The sequence below is a fragment of the Delphinapterus leucas genome, chromosome X, assembly GCF_059928025.1.
Source record: "Delphinapterus leucas isolate spDelLeu-1000000601 "Yukka" chromosome X, BTC_Dleu_Yukka2, whole genome shotgun sequence".
Taxonomy (NCBI): Eukaryota; Metazoa; Chordata; class Mammalia; order Artiodactyla; family Monodontidae; genus Delphinapterus; species Delphinapterus leucas.
Genome location: NC_143150.1, coordinates 107136510 through 107154702, shown reverse-complemented (window position 1 = coordinate 107154702; position 18193 = coordinate 107136510). Strand labels below are relative to the sequence as shown.

The window sequence follows — 18193 nt, the reverse complement described above, 5'->3', positions numbered from 1 at the left end:
TATCACCTTTTTTAGTCTGACTTTAATGTCTAAACATTAATATAGTGGGAATAATAGTGAATAATTAAAATACAATCGATTTTGAGGGCATCATGCTTAAGCCTCTTGCTTTTTTAAAAAAAATAATTAATGTATTTGTTCATTTACTTTTAAATATTGAGGTATTCAATTATGACCCAAAGTAGGCTTATACACAGATACTCATTTTTAATCATAATGTAAATTGGCAAATACATTAATAAATAAGCTATAAGTGAATCAAAATACTGATCAATTGTAAACATTCTCCCATCTAAAGATCACCTCTTCTGGGCATATATGAGCATTTTAACTAAATTCTTCTTCTTAAATGTGAGGAGTTTTAAAACTTGATGAAAGGTATAAGAGAAAAAGGTTTTCGATAGAAAATAAAAACCTATAGAACTGTCATATAAGATTATTTCTACTGGAATTTTCTTCCTGGCAACAAATACACAAGAATATTGCACTGCAGTTGGGTTCTGAAATGCCCAAATGAGCAATTCTCCAGTATGTACTAAAGTGTTCCTCTGCTATTTCTCATGTTCAAAACTTCACTATTATCTCATACCCATACACTCTGAAATGCTAAGGTTAAAGAAGGATAATAAACCTCCTAACTTTTCCACTCTCTCCTGTTGTGGGTGCTCAGGGAATGTTCTAGAAAGGTATTTTTCTTTATTTCTGCATTAGGAAGTATTGTGCAGAAATGAGTTACCAAGCAGGTGGGAGGGTAGAGGTGGAAACTTTGTGAGCAAGGAAAGGGAGGCTTACTTTGAAGTTTTCCATTTGTTCTAAAAAGATTGCTAAAATCCTTGACACTGAGATTAGTGAGCGTTTACCATTAATTTTAAATGTCAGAATTAAACACTTCATCAAACATTTAGTCTACAGTTTTGTAATTTCATGTTTCTTTTAAAATAGGAATTGATTTGCACCATTAAAAAAAAATAGGCTAGAGGTTTCAATTGAAATGTCAAAATAGCTCAGAAATTTTCTATTCTTTCCTTTTATTTTTTTAAACTAACCTGGTAGATAATTAGTCCTCCAGCCGAAGACATTAGAATTTCTTATCTCACCCTTACATCATATTTCTTCTTAAAGGGAAAGCAATTTGTATACTTTTCTTCAAGGTCTCTCTCACCTCTTTATTATGATAGTGTGATTGTCCTGCTAAGAGAGATAATTAACTGCAACTTAATTAGCATCTACAAAGACAAGCTTCCTTATTAGAAGTGAAGAAGAAAAGGGCATGATATAATTTAATTAAGATAGCATTAATCCATGACCAAATTTGAAGCACAGATGCTGTAGGTTTTTTCACATCAGATTCAGATTCATCTAAATGTTTTTCTTTTTCATGTATGTGTATGTTTGTGTGGGGTTTTTTGTTTCGTTTCGCTTTATATTTTAGAATCCTCAAGGAGCATCTTGGGGAACAGGAAGTTTCCATCTCATTAATTGTGGACTCTGTAGAAGAAGGTGACTTGGGAAATTACTCCTGTTATGTTGAAAATGGAAATGGACGTCGGCATGCCAGTGTTCTCCTTCACAAACGGGGTGAGTGTAACCTTCTAAGCTTGAGTGGTTGACTTAACCTTTAATGGAAGGGAAGTAATTGGGAAGCAAAAAGGTTTTAAATTGTTTTTACATAAATTTATTCTAAATAAAATAATTACATTAGCATTAGGGCCATCAAAACATGTAACACAGCAGATAGGTGACTAGCTCATACACTAGAGTCAAACTCAGATTCCTTGCTTTGTTTTTTTGTTGGTTTGTTTGTTTTGGCCGCGCCTCATGGTATGCGGGATCTTAGTTCTTGAACCAGGGATCAAACCCACCAGGGATTGAACCCATTCCCCCTGCAGTGGAAGCGGGGAGTCTTCACCACTGGACCACCAGGGAAGTCCCCCTTGCTCTGTTTTAATACCAGCTATATAACCTTAGGAATGATATCTAACTTCCTTAAGCTTCAGTTTTCTGATAATATGGAATGGGGAAAATAATAATATCAACTCTTCAGTGTGTTTTAAGGATGAAAGAAGACAGTAAATGTGAAGAGCTTGGCATGGAGCCTGTACACAGGAAGTATTTAGTTAGATGCTACTCTTTATTATTAGAAATAAGCAAACCAATTAAAAATAACCAGGACAGTTTTAAGTCAAAGATTGTGCTCCTTATTGGAAGGTTGTTCCTTGAGTGTAAGAATTATGTCCAATGGATTCCCCATTGTAGTTCTTTTTGACTTTTTTTCTGCCTTGGATAAGTTTCACATGTGTAATATCCTCCCATGATTAATAATAATTCGCTAGTGAATTATTTGTCAATTATTATTCATGAATAGCAATTCACTAAATCTGATTCCACGGCAACCCCAACACCTTACACACAGGGATAAAATATATATAAATAGATACTGAATTGTTTGAAATTATAGACGATTGTAAAATTTGAGCCATGCCTTTTAGTTGGTGAAACTTTTCATGTACATCGCAGAGAAAAATATATTTTTTCTACATTATGCTAAGTGAAAACTTTCTGGATGTTCTCTTACTCAGCAAATTCACAGTGATTTTAATTTCAAAGCACATGTTTAATCCTAAACTCTTTGAGGTTGGAAAAGAAAGAGAATGCCGAAGACTGTTCCCCTCACTTTAGTGGACAATAGATTCTCTTTGAATAATGTTACCGAAAGCTATTAAAACAGACACTTCTGTTGTCAAGGTGACTATAATATTAAAATACTTTACTTTTGGGGGGATGTTAACAGAGGGAAAAGGTAAGCAGCAGTTAGTAAGCAATATGATTGTTTGTTTCTCTAGCTTAACACATATATTCAGTCAATGAAGGGATTTAGAGTAGAAATATTATACATATAAAAGGACAGAAATAGCTTCTCATGGTTGGAAGCAATTTAAATGTGTAATTGAACTACTCCGTAACATCTTCCTCAGTGATCGGTCAGCTTATACTGGATCACATTCCTCCTCAAGGAAGCCAATTCTACCTTTGGAAAAAACCTAACTATTAGAAAGCATTCCTATTTCACTGTCTGTCTACTCCTTGACCCCACTTTCAATCTCTCTTCCCCAAAGTAGCCCTTCAAAAGTTTGAGGACCGTCACCATAATCCTTCTGGGCCTTCATTTCCCTAGATTCAACTTCTTTAGTTCCTTTTATTCATACTTCTTTTATGTGGATAAAATACTTGCACCATTCTGGTTACTCTCTTGAGCAACATATATTTCTTTTTAGGACAAAGTAGGAGTGACAGTTAAAGTATGGAAGCTGGGTTGTTTCCAAGGAGGATACAATTATTAAAGCTCTCTTCTAGCAGCCAGGCACACAGCCAGGAAGGGGCACACAGCCCCACGCTATTTTTAGCATGTGTGGCCTAAGGTTAAGTTGCCCATAGCTACAGAAGCTTCCAGTACTACAAAAATAAATGACTGAGGAATCAAGGAAATTGTTTGAAAAAACTTTTCCAATACTGTCTAATTCCCCAAACATGAAGAAGAAAGTGTAGTGGACAATGTTAGAGCACTCTTGAATACTTAGATCTTCCACAGTGTTTTTCAAAGATGTATTTATGCCAACAGCATTTTATTCTTAATAAAATAAAAGCATTAAGAAGCCAAAAAGAGTTCTTCAAGGTCATGTTCTCCAAAAGTCCCTCTTAAAGTTAGTGTTCACCTTCCTTTTAAGGGAGCTGCAGCAAATAAGTCATCAATTCACAATGACAGCAGTGTGGAATGGTCTACCCCAACCATCTACGGGGAAAAACAAAGGACTCTAGTTAACAGATGGCATAACTGCAAGTTCCCCAGCCCTGAAAGGTTCAGAAGGTCAAGACACAGCACATGTGAGCTGATAGTTTGGGTCTTTGATCATAGGGTCCCTGAAAGAGTTAAATTGCTGTCATGCTAGCAATTATGTAATGACCAGATGCGTTATATTGCTTGAGGGGCTTCCCTGGTGGCGCAGCGGTTAAGAATCCACCTGCCAATGCAGGGGACATGGGTTTGAGACCTGGTCCAGGAAGATCCCACATGCCGCAGAGCAACTAAGCCCGTGCACCACAACTACTGAGCTGCTGAGCCTGCGCTCTGGACCCCGCAAGCCACAACTACTGAGCCCCCATGCCACAACTACTGAGCCCCCGTGCCACAACTACTGAAGCCCACACGCCTAGAGCCTGTGCTCTGCAACAAGAGACGCCGCTGCAATGAGAAGCCCGCGCACCGCAACGAAGAGTAGCCCCCACTCACTTCAGCTAGAGAAAGCCCGCGTGCAGCAACGAAGACCCAATGCAGCCAAAAATAAAATAAATACATTTTTTAAAAAGAAAAGGAAAATCCTTGCTTGGGAATATTCAGAGTTGTTGATTCCTGCAGCCAGGGAAGGTACTTGGACAGTTAGGATCATGTCACATGCTATACAGAGAACTAGGTTATACAGTGAAACAGAGACAAAGGGCCATGGGGCCATATTAGTGTATGACTACCCTGCTCCTTATTCCTCACTCTAGTCCCTGGCCTGACAAGCTTGAGGGTTAGATCCTTGTTCCAAAAAGAACCAAAGCAAAGAGTAGACCAACATTCACTATTTGTCTCCACCATTGCCTATTGAATTGAATTCCATATATGTCTCTGAATCTTTTACCCAGATGTCTTTGCTTAGATTCCTAATTGCTGCTACCCGATTCGACCACACATCAAACACTGACCTTCAGTTTCCCTCCAAAACCCCGACCTTTTATTTTCCTTTCATTTTTATGTTTTCCATTTCTCTAACACAAACAATTCTCCAGATGGATACTCAGCAGCATTGTGCTCTGGCCTCTGGGCTAGCCCCTCTTGCACCGATCAGGCAGTCCTAAATTTCTTACTCATCCGCTGAGTTTTTCGTCCATACTCTAATTCTGGATGACCTCACAGCGTGGACATGTTTACTGTCTGGAGCAAAGTAGTTCAATGTTTAAGGGTTTGGACTCTGGAGCAAGGCTGTCTGTATGAAACCTACTCTCTGCTTACTAGCTATGCTATCCTGGACAAATCCCTTATTCTCTGTGAGCCTCAAATTCCTCTTGTGTAAAAGGGGAATAATAATAGCACCTTCCATATAGAGTAGCTATGAGGATTTAATAAATGAATATATATCAATATGTATCACAATGTCTGACACATATTTATCACCTAGTAAACGTTAGCAGCTATTACATGATTTTTCTACTCCAACTACATGATGTTCTGGCTAATTTAGGATGCAGCAATAATGTGTTCCATTAAAAACTCCCTGAAATCTAATTTATCGTTCATTAAAATGGTCAGCTGTAGCTCCAGCAATTTTGTTCCGTTGATTCTGTATTTTTCTTTATAACAGATTTACTTTAGTTTGAATGTGCTGTCCGAAAGGAGATCTTCATTTATTTATTCATGCATTTAATGATAATTGTTAAGAACCTACTATGTGTCTGGCACTCATAAAATTAAATGAACAGGAAATAAGAACCAATATAATTTGAAATGCCATCATCTGCTTTTTAAATTACATTGATATTAAGCACTTCTAATGTATTGACAGAATTGTGCTTCTAGGGGATGTTTGGCTTTGAAACTGTCACATTAAGGGAATGTTCATTAACAGTCCTGTTGTAAATGGTTATGTTTAGATATATCGATTACAATATTATGGCACTTCATTCATCATGAAGTAGTTTGGGGACTGGCAAAGTATCTACCTCAGAGACTAGCACTAGTTAATAATGATAAATATCTAGTTTTTCTCTATTCCCCCTCAAACACATTTTAATTGTTGCATGTGCAGTCTCTCTCTCTCCCTCCCTCCCTCTCCGTCCAAAGAGTGTAATCAATGGGAATTAGACTTGCTCTATAAACTCCCTAGTCCTCGGAATATCTTTAGTAATGTAATTAACATGTACATCATTTAGGATGCATTGTTTTAAAGCCAGATGAATTTAGACCCAGTGGAGTCCTTATCCCTTCTTATAATGAATCATTTTTGTACTATGTGCCCCTATCCTTGTTGGTATTTACCTAGTGCATTTATTTGCTGAGAGATACAGTAAGACTATAGAACTGTTTAAAGCTCTCTCGGGGCTCATCCTTTGACATCTTCGACCATTGATTTCAGAATATGGAAAAGCCAAACTTTGCCCAGACATCAAAACCTCCTACATCTCTTTATGGCTGCATCTCCCTAAAAAGACCATGACCCATTAAAAACTGAGTAGACATCCACAGAAGAGTCACTTTTACTGAGTCGTTACTGTGGGGGAGGAAAAATCATTTTCTCTCTACCTTTCTAGGTTCTTGGCTGAGACACACCGTGTAATAAAAGATAGATTAACAGGAGAAAAACAAACATAAATTTAATAGCATATATTCCTCCTGTATACATGGGACAATCCCAGGAAAGCTGAGTAACTCCCTGAAGTGGCCCAAGCCAGCACCTTAATTACCATCTCCAGCTAAAGACAAAACAAGGTGTTGGGGAGCAGGGAGGTGGCCAGGAAAAGCACAGTAACCATGGGCATGGTTGTTCTGCAGATTTAATTCTCTGCCTTCTCCACTGATGAGTTTCTGGAGATTCAGAGTCATCCTCTCCCTGGTACAGCAAGGGAAACACCCTTACAAATGAGGATTTCTTTTATAAATGTAAATATCTCTTACAAAGAGTAACTTCTACTCGGTTTTTAGAGCTTCTCCTGTGTCTGCTGTCTCTTAAAAATAATCATCCTTAAATAATGTTTATATCAAAGAGGCATATTTTCGGAGGGTATATTCTGTCCCTCTTCTTTGCTTGTGCAATGCCAAAATATTAAAGAACTTTAGTTATGTTGCTGCAGCATCTCCAAATCAGAGCCATCAGGTTTAACAAATTCTCTCTTTGGATAAGATCTGACATTTTGAAGTCAAAGTTTTATTCTATCCTGTAACATTTTTCTTGCTTCTCTGCTCCTCAGTTATGTAAGACATTTAATCTGACCTCAATTCTTTTTTTTTTTCTTGGCAACTAACACCAAAACAAATAAATAAAAACCACGTTGGAGGCTATTATGAATGCCAAGAGCACAAATTGTCTGGTACTAGTGACTTTGTACCTTTGAGTTTCTTGATATAAACATTGCAACAAGATTATTTGACTGCCACCAAAATTACAGGCATGAAAACTAAACTTTTGAGCTGTTTCCTCAGATATAGAATATATGATTTAAGTGAGGTTAACTCCAAGTTATTTTTGCCTCAACAGTGGAATATCTTTCCAAAGGTCTGTTGATCCCAGTTTTTCTTGATCAGCTACAGCATGGATATTTGTTACGTAGCATAGTTTTGCCTTTCAGTCCTTTTGGTTATTGTTTTCCTAAGTGTGAATTGGCATATCCAAGCAGCATCTTTGTTAGGAAAGAAAAGGACCACTCTTAGCTGATGATTAGCTTATTTCTCAATTAATAGGTAACAAGGGAATGATCCAGGACAACACCCATATTGAGAGCCAAGAATGATAAGCCCTTCAGTTTTTATCATTCCTGTTAATCATGTGGGCCAGAGCTCTTAGTATTTAATTTATATATGGGCATAGTCATTGGAAGTCCTTTATTTTGTTTGTTTTCCTAACTAAATGTTAAATTCTTAATAAAGATCTTTAACTTGTACTTCTCTCTTATATCTTTAACTTGTACATCATCACATAAATGTGATGTATGGGATGGTTAAAGTTCAGTAAGGAATCTCCAGATTGAACTTTTAAATGCCCCCGAGGCGAGGAAGCCAAGCCAAACACTTGCCATCATGCTTGCCTGTAATACCTGTAGCTTTGGGTGAATTCCTCTCTTTCTGAGGTCCCCCAAATATCCTGAGGTTCCTGCACCTGCCAGGAAGTGACCTGCCTTACTCCCCTGGTAAGGCTGCCGGGAACCCTGTAAGCAAGGTGCCAGGCTGTTTTTCCAAAGGGCCTTATTGGCTCCATAAAGTCAACCTTAGTTCCTTAAAGCTGTCTGGTCATATCTGAGTCTATGCATGTCTCTCTCAAATAAGACATTCCAGTGAAAACCTTGGTAATATAACAAATTTCCAGTTGTGTCCTGTTCCAAGGAGAACAGATTCTTATTGAACTTATGTAAATATAACTATAATGCCCTGAAAATAAGAGTATTCACCATGAGTTTCTGAATTCTGGAGGGATCAGGTAGGGAGAAAAATATAAATGTTTCTATTCTGCTTATAAAGATATAACTTACTGAATTGCTGTTAAGTCATAGTGTAAGATTAAAGGTTTTCCTATATCTGAAAAACAAAGATTAAAAATGTAGTTATAGTTCAGACAAAAAAGTCAAAATTATAATCATATTCATCAATTTATTCAGTCCCATGTGATTAATTCTTGTTGCTCTTATCTTTTGTTAGCAGTTTTGTGAAGCCATCAGTTTTTTGATTAGAGTTCTATAATTTCTTACCCAATTCAGTGGTATCATCTGAAAGTTATCAGAAAGATACATTGTCAAAAAGTCCTTTCTATGGATCTTCTTGAAGATGAAGTTTTTGTTTTGTTTGCAAAAGCATCAGAGTAAAACAATAATTGTCTATAAATGACAAAAGTCTTAAAATGGCATGGTTAAAGATCTGATTCACTGTAGTGCAATTGAAAAGGAAATTTGATTATTTCTGTGATATAAAGTTTTAAGATAATAACTAGAATTATGGCTAATAACATTATACCAGGAAATATCTGAACTTTATGAATTTTATATAATTTCTAGAACATTTATATTAATAACATTTACCCAAATAATATAACCTAAGAACATTTATCATCACTTATTTGACAATGCTTCCCATATCATTTAGCATACCCAATAAGCCTAATTAGTTTAATATCTCTTTTATAAGGAGAGAAAGCAAATATTTTGAGGTATTCCAGGGGCCTTTTGGAAAACCCCCAAATTATTTCCAGGTCAATAAGACTTCATCAGAATTTTACTTGGGGGAAGTTTGTCAAAAATATCAAAAAATTTTAAAACACTTGTCAGATAGGATCCTAGGTCACTATGAAACAATACTTAGTTATTCACTTAATCAAAATGACAAAGACTTCACAGGCAAATACAGAAAGTTAAATAGTTGTAAAACAACTTAGCTCTTATAATATTTGAAGAGACTCGGGTATCTTTCCTAAGTAGTCAAAGACCTGATAAAAATAAATTGTTTTTCTAGACAGATGCCATTAATGATAAAGAAAATATTTGTTTACAATTGCTTATTAAGAGCAGACCAATGATCTAAAAAAAACCTTTGTGCTTTTAACAGAAAGCAAAACCAAATTCTAATTTTGTACAAGTGTACCTTTGATACTGAAATTTATTCACATAATTAAATTTATCCCAATCTTAGCCAGCTTGATCACACATAAAATTTCTTTCCCAAGATCCCTTTTTCACAAAACTTCTACAATTTTCTATGGCCACTTTAGTTTGCCCCTTTTTCTCTTTCCCAGTTTGAAATAATCAGCTCTAGGACAAAAATCACTTTTATTTCTCTCAACAAAAATGCATCTCCATTATCTCATGCCTTTTCTTACCCAAAAATACATTTTACTTCCCTTGCATACAGAATTGTTTCCCTTATTATCTCTAGTATCCTTAATCACATGTAATAATTAGAAACCTTAATTTCTAGCGAAAACAAAGAAATAATTGTGAACTACATTAGCATTTTGTGGTGTGGAAAATTTATAAATACACTTTTTTTAAAATTTCAGCTCTTTTAATTTTTTATTGAAGTATAGTTGATTTACAATATTGTGCCTATAAATACCTTTTATAATTTCTAGAAATACATGCCCTTTTAAATAGTGCAATCTTTCAGTGTGGCACAAGACATGGTTACTAAAAGACTGAAATTCATCTTTAGTTTCTCCGCAATAGGAAGTCAAAAGTAGATAAGACTATGTTCAATAATTAATGTTTTATTATTTTATCTTATTTGGAAATGATCTAGATATTTAATGAATTTCCATCATTTAATTTGATCTAGCAAAACCCTAAGGGTGTTAAGTTACCAGAAAGATTTGGGGAACTATTTAAGTAAACAATCATCGTTTTAGAAAGTTCACCTGAAAACTCTTATCTCATTTACATCTATTTAATACATTTGTTTTTAATAATCGCACTTAGATTACCCCTGAAGATTTTATGAGACATTAAAGCAGTTAGCCATCTTAAGTTATTTTTCTTGTTGACAAATTTTGTAGCAGAGATAACATGAACTTATTTGACTTTTAGTAAACCTAGGTAGCATAAAAGTATTGTACTGAATGCTGATAACTCTAAAGATGCACCTGTTTTAATTAAACCAGTAAGTTTAAATTTGCTTTTATTGACTAAAGATTAATCATAGATCACATGAAGTTAAAAAACAGTTGCGTTAGTTCCTATGACATTTAGAAATAATTTATGTAAGCATTTACTTTAAGCTGAGTAAATAGAGCTCTCTTACAAATTAATTATGGCATGACCATCTAGAGATATAAAAATAACCCTATCTGTAATGTACACACCAGAGAGAATATTCCCACTGGTCCTAAAGGCAAGCTGGGTCTACCTCACCACACCCTTGCCCACGATCTTTGCAGGTATCTCTGGTGATAGCTCTATTCTGGGAACAGGTCCTTTATTTAAATTATTTTAGGCAACTAAGACAGACGTAAAAAGAAAAACTTCCTGAGTTTCTATTTCTTAAACATAACCAGACTAGGGCCTCCCTGGTGGCGCAGTGGTTGGCAGTCCACCTGCCGATGCAGGGGACACGGGTTCGTGCCCCGTTCCGGGAGGATCCCGCGTGCCGCGGGGCGGCTGGGCCCGTGAGCCGTGGCTGCTGACCCTGAGCGTCCGGAGCCTGTGCTCCACAACGGGAGAGACCACAGCAGGGAGAGGCCCGCGTACCGGAAAAAATAAAAAAAATAACCAGACTAAGTTGATCCTCATAACAAAGAGACACATTTTGGGGTGGCAAAATTTGCTCCCCTACACCACTCTTGGAAAGTCAACCCAAAGTCCCTAGAGCAGTGCTTTACCATCTTCTGTTGTGGTTGTTATCGCAATCTTTACAGTACACAGAAATCACCTAGGAAGTTTGTTAAAAAGTGATTCAAAATCACTCATCTGGGACTTCCCTTGTTGTCCAGCGTTTAAGATTCTGCACTTCCACTGCAGCGGGCATGGGTTCGATCCCTGGTTGGGGAAGTAAGATCCCACATGTCGCGTGGTGCAGCAAAAAAATCATTAGTTTGAGGTGAACTCAAGATTTGAATTTCAAACAAGTTTCTTGATGCTGCTGGTCTGTGGACCACAGTTGGCATACCAAGGTCTTTGCCTAGGCAATACGTACTCTAATAAACTTGGTAGAATCTAACAGGTGAAAAGCAACTAGCTCTCTTGAGTTCACTGTTGCCATCACAGAGGGATGAAAGAGGGGTATAGCCAGTCACTGGGACTAATTCTAACCAATTGCCTCATTCTTTTTACGTGGTCAACACCTTTGAATCTGTTTGAACGTTTGTACATTGCCCTCACATCTAGTCTTAATGAGGTTACTTGCCTCATGTATTCAATGAAATTGTGCTTTATAGAACACATTTGCTACTCAGAGAGATGTCTGAAAGAGCACTGTCTTCAAGTATTAAATAATTAACCTCTTAAATGAAGAGGGCCTTCATTGTTGGACACAGTTCCTCCATATCCCTTTTAAAAAAGGAAATCCACTTAGGGATGTCTCAACAACCTATATATGGATATATACATATATTTCAATCTATGCAAATAGGCTGTATACAGTGTTCAGCCTGTGCAAATAGCAGTTCCCAAGGAGGAACAAGATATATGATGGGCAGTAAGTACTGCTAATTTCCTGGGTTTTTTTTTTTTTTTTTTTTGGTTTTTTGCAGTACGCGGGCCTCTCACAGTTGTGGCCTCTCCCGTTGCGGAGCACAGGCTCCGGACGCGCAGGCTCAGCGGCCATGGCTCACGGGCCCAGCCGCTCTGCGGCATGTGGGATCTTCCCAGACCGGGGCACGAACCCGTGTCCCCTGCATCGGCAGGCGGACACTCAACCACTGCACCACCAGGGAAGCCCTAATTTCCTGTTTTAAACACTTGTATTCAGCTAAATTTCAATTATGTGTAGTAAGGAAGGGCAGACAGTGTGAAGATTGAACCTCCACATATTATTGGTCAATGATATGATCGCAAAACAGGCAAAGAAAAAAATAACACAGTAACCGAACCTGGATAAATAGTTCCTATGTGTTCAGAAGTTCAAATCATTTTTTACAGGCGTCTTTCTAGCATCTAAAGAGGTTATAAAAACACAAGTAAACCTACAGTGAGAGCAGAGGGAATTCACTGGAACTCAGATCTTTGTCTTGGAAAGTAACACACAGGCACTTTAGAAAATAATAATTCAGTGTAAGGTATTTGCAAGAAGCCTACAGATATCATTGAGCACGCACATAGCACAATTCCACATATGTGATCAGAGATCACAAGCAGAATAGCATATCCATGGCCACTACCCACCAACACACCATTCACTTTTACTTCTCAGAACTACCTTAATATTCTCATTATTTCTGGGTCAGGACAACCTATTGACTGACAATTCTTCATATCCTGCTCTAAGTCTCACTTCACTGCTGGTTAAAGATGATTCATATAATGCTGTTGTATGAGAAAGCAATAAATCATTCCCATTCACTAAATGTGAATTAAGTCCCAGCTCTGGGCAAGGCACTGGGTTAGTTGTCCTCAGTAGTTGAGTCACTGCTGCCAGCGCGATGTCTATCACCATCCTGGGGCATGAAAGCAACATTGTTGGGGAGAGGAAGATGGCTGTGCATTTTTATGGCTGTGAATTCCTGCACTCGGTTGAGAAATGGCACAACTGGGTCAAAAATGCAAGGTATAACTTTTAATAAGCAGTTCCCTGTATATCGAACTTTGACAGCCAGGTCAGTAAAGTGAGAAGTTAGACGTGACACATAAAAAAATGCTAACTACTCTCTCAGGTCATATAGTAGGAAAAAACGTGTTGATTTCCAATAAATTTCCATGGTAACTTGTATTAGATTTTAGTGCCGAGAATTACACTTGCCATCTGTAAGAAATATGTTAGCTATTAGTCTCTATTTTTAGGGCACATATACTATTTTTAGCATGTGTTCTATGAAGGATGATATATCTGGAGGTTGATTTCTCTAAATTAAAGATGGACATTTAAATGCTATTAAAATAGATTTTGTTTGTACTTCACAAAAAGAAATCCAGTGGTATATTTAAGAAAGCACAAAAAGGTCATTTTAAAGATCACCCAGGAATCATTACCATGAATTAGAATTTGATATGAATGAGGATTGACTGAAAAATTGTGAGCGGGGTGAAGAAATGGACAGTTACTTGAGAGTGTTTGTATTTGACTCTTCACTTGTGTGTGACCTAAAGCAAGGCTCTTTATGTCATTGTTCTTCATTTTTATCATTTGTTAACTAATTGTCCTTAAGCCACAGTGCAGTAATCTTGTAAGAACATATTAAACTCCAGGTGACTAATAGTATATATTAGCCCATTCATCAGATTTTATAGGTTCTCAGAGTTTTGAGTCATTGTACCTCATTTTGCAAATCTTGAAAGTGAAATGAAACAGTTGCTCTTCCCAGGAATTTTCTTATAGTTTTAAGTGTTTGTAAAGTTGACTCATATCTTTAGATAAGTTCCTGTAACTGCAGAATAGAAATTATAATTCCTTAAGGTATGCTATGGCAGATCAAAGTACTGACTGGTAATGGTTACCAAATTCATGGAAACTAAAATGGAAGAGGCCATTATCAAAAGCTAAAGAATGATACTTAAATTGCCTGACTTAAATCAGTTTGGAATTCTAATTCTAGTATGAAATATAAAGTGAATATAACTTGAAAACTCATTTATACTACACCATTTCAAGGTAATGACTCACAACTGCTTGGGTGCATTTCTAATTCTCCCCAAGTGAACAAATGCATCTATATTATTTAACTATATCGCTATCGAAAGTAGCTAAAAGGAATACATTAAAGATGTCACAACAGAATTCCGTATTGGCCATCATCTTGTGCAGATTAATGTCAGTGGCAACTCAGTAGTCCCATAAAAGTTGATAATTTTCAACTTGCCACGTGGCATGTGGGATCTTAGATCCCTGACCAGGGATCAAACCCGCACCCCTACAGTAAAAACACGGAGTCTTAACCACTGGTCTGCCAGGAAAGTCTGTCAACTTTTAACTATTCTCAGACCAGATTAGCTTCCTTGTCTGTAAAACAATGCAATTAGACTAAATGAAATTTGAAATCCATATTTTCTCTAAAGTGGGATTATGATTTTTTTTAAATATTTATTTATTTTTGGCTGTGTTGGGTCTTCGTTGCTGTGCGAGGGCTTTCTCTAGTTGCGGCAAGCGGGGGCCACTCTTCATCGCAGTGCGCGGGCCTCTCACTATCGCGGCCTCTATTGTTACGGAGCACAGGCTCCAGGCGCGCAGGCTCAGTAGTTGTGGCTCACGGGCCTAGTTGCTCCGTGGCAAGTGGGATCTTCCCAGACCAGGGCTCGGACCCGTTTCCCCTGCATTGGCAGGCAGATTCTCAACCACTGCGCCACCAGGGAAGCCCCTGGGATTATGTTTTAACCTGCTTTTTCAGGGAATGTTTGTTTGTAAACTGTTGCAAAAAAACATGGTTATTATTTATATAGAGAAAAACTCCCTATTGGTGTTAAATAATTCCTGCTAGACTTGCCCGGCTGAACTAGGCATCTATAAATGATGATTGGGTAAACAGACAGGTGAATGAAAAATTAATTAGGCTAAAGAGTTTGCCGTAAGGGCTCTTAGCAAAACACAGATTATAAACCACCTTGGATAACTCTATTCCAAACTGTCCAGAGTAAAAGGCAAAATATAAGCTATTTTGAAGTGTTAGCATGTAAAACTATAGGTCACGCCCCTGTTAAGTTCAATTGAAACCTAATACACTAGAAAGAGATGCATTAAAAAAAAATTTAACTGAAGTAGTAATAGTGGTTATCTCAGGGCGGTCTGATTCCATGTGACCTTTAATTTATTTTTCTTATCGTTATATGATTTTCAAACTTTTTACAGTAAACGTATTTTATAGAGTCAGGAAAAAAGGTGAGAAAAAATAAATGTATTTTGATACAGCCTGAAGAATTTTAAAATTCTTACAGGAAACCTACCATTAATCTGTTTGCTATAAAATCAAGTTATTTCCACATTTTAAAAGTATGTTAAAATATGTTTCCTTGGGCTTCCCTGGTGGTGCAGTGGTTGAGAGTCCGCCTGCCGATGCAGGGGACACGGGTTCGTGCCCCGGTCCGGGAAGATCCCACATGCTGCAGAGCGGCTGGGCCCGTGAGCCATGGCCGCTGAGCCTGCGCTCCGCAACGGGAGAGGGCACAACAGTGAGAGGCCCGCATACCGCAAAAAAAAAAAAAAAATCTGTTTCCTTGAATGTATTCTTGCTTCTACTTTATATCTGTCTGTATTAGAAAACATTGCATGTTAGGGGACACCTTGACTTTTGCATTTTCTCAAACCACTGCTAATTTTCACACACCAAAAATCAATACATAGAGTGAGACAATAAGATAGTGCCTTACTCTTTGTGAAGCAGGGCAGTGTTATCGCTGTTTTGGTAAAAGAGAATTCATTATTGAGGACAGACTTTTCATATATCCTGACGACACAGGCCACTAAAACATATGAGCCACCTACTTTATTCTCAACTTTGTCGTGGCTTAAGGAACTTTTTTCTGTTCCCTTAGGAGGAATCAAGGAATGGTAGGTTCTGCCATTGGTAGTTCCCAAAGCATGCCTATTCCTTCATAGAGGGTTGATGGGAGAAAAAGAAAAAACTTAAATGTTGATAAATTCTTGATGAGTATCTCTTTACAAAATGAGAAAGGAAGGCAAACTTAACACTATTTTCCTCAACATTTTTATGTTTTCAGAAAACAGAGAGTGGTCAAAAAAGATTCAAAAGGGATAAGAAATGGATTTTTCTGTTATGTCCTTTGAGGGAAATGATCCAGCATACGGTTTTATTATTGTTTTTGCCTTAATAGTCTCTAGCTCTGTGGAATCACCAAGATTTTTTTTTTTTTTTTTTGCGGTACGCGGGCCTCTCACTGTTGTGGCCTCTCCCGTTGTGGAGCACAGGCTCCGGACGCGCAGGCTCAGTGGCCATAGCTCACGGGCCCAGCCACTCCGCGGCATGTGGGATCTTCCCGGACCGGGGCACAAACCCACGTCCCCTGCATCGGCAGGCAGACTCTCAACCACTGCGCCACCAGGGAAGCCCTCACCAAGATTTTGAATGAAACTTGTCTCATGAGAGAAACAGCTTTTGCTGAACACGTTTTATTCTAATGCTTTCAATAATTATGAAATAAGTTAAAATCTTAAGGGAAGAAAATTGTAATAATAACATCAAATTCTAAAGTTTATCAAAGCATCCCATTCTGTATATTGCAATAACTCCGTTTTTACATGTGTAAAATATTTTATAAATCGATTTTTAACAACTGAATATACTGACTATACTACAAATCATCATACGATTTTTTTAGAAGTGTTCAGTGTTTCTGTCGAGAGCATGGTTCCTTCTATTGGTTATCTAAGTTATCTAAGCAGTCTAGATGTTCTGGGCTCTTTGGCCAGTCCAAAGCATTCCCAGTGGAAGACCAAATTCTTTTAACTGTGACTACATATCCTCTGGTGGAGGATTGCTTTTAGGATAAACACTGCAGCCCTTAACAAAAAGGAGTAAAATGGCAATGCCACCTTCCCTCTGACAATTTTCTCTCCAGAGGCGTTTTGTAACATTCCATCTGTGACTGTCTATTTGTATGACATGTTGAAAAGGAAATTCCTAGTAGAGGTAAAACAAATACTTTTTCTTCTAAGAGGTTTTCTTTTAGCTATCAGTGAGGTTTGACCCCTTGATATACAATGGCCCTGTCTTCTAAGCTGGTCACTCGAGGCCCATTTAGTTGTTTATTATAGCAGTATCTTTCTTTGTCTGGCTTCTCCCCATCATGCTAAGCTGTACGAGATCTAAGATGAAGGAGGCCCCATCTGAATACTTTGTATGTGTCTGTGTGTGCAAAAACATAATAGTCTGTGTACAGCCCACATTATGGTCTTTGGATAGACCTATTTCAAACATTGCTTTCAGAATCCAAAGGGGAAATGTTTTCAGAGATAAAGCTCTGTCTGTGTTAGTAATACCACATGGTACATTTTGAAAATATATGTCAATTTTCCACTAGGGAGAATCATTGTCCTATTTTTCTGACCTAATTTTAAGAAACCTGACTTAATTGATACCATGAATCCTTCAAACAAATATTTATTTTCAAGGTGCATGCTAGCTGCTTGGAAAAGGAAAAAAAAAAGATAAATATATTCTAGCTGAGAAATCAGAGCATGAATTTGCCCACCATCACCCATCACACCATACACTTGCTTTCCCCGTACTCCACACCAAACTACTTGCCAAACTCCTTTGCAGCCACTGTCCTGTACTGTGCCACATAGTGTCATATCCCTATCTCTAAGATCCCCCAACAGAAACACAAATACTCACACACACAAACACCCTGAGTGAGTTGCTCACCCGGTCCTTGGTTATTATTCTTATAGTAGAGCATTTTTTATACCCATATAAAAAGCCTAGCAGAGCGACACTTAGGTGCACAATAAATATTAGCTCTTATTATTTTGTTTTTAAATATTTCCTTGCATGCCTGACTCTACAACTACACATCAGCTCCTTTAAGGCAAGGAGCATATTCCATCCATCATTTTATCACTAGAACCCAAAGCACTACACCTGGTACATTTAACGCACTTACAAAACAAAAAGATAGTGAATGAGTGAGCGAAAAGACAAAAATGAATAATAATATCAAAGATGTAAAGCAATACTTTCCTCATTCTTTAAGTCTATAAAGATTATGTATGTTGTCATTGGATTTATGGATGAAAGAATCCTTTTAAATCTGTACTGTGAAGTTGACCGTTTTTCTATAGAATGAAGTTTTATCA

General features: G+C 37.4%; 1 protein-coding gene across 1 annotated transcript in view; it reads left to right on the top strand.

Moving 5' to 3' along the window:
• Nucleotides 1-18193, top strand: part of IL1RAPL1 (interleukin 1 receptor accessory protein like 1) — a 651340-nt gene that overhangs the window by 607949 nt on the left and 25198 nt on the right. The window contains exon 8 of the mRNA XM_089904943.1: nt 1433-1578. Within this exon, the coding sequence (XP_089761069.1) occupies nt 1433-1578 (146 nt within the window). The remainder of the gene's footprint in view (nt 1-1432; nt 1579-18193) is intronic.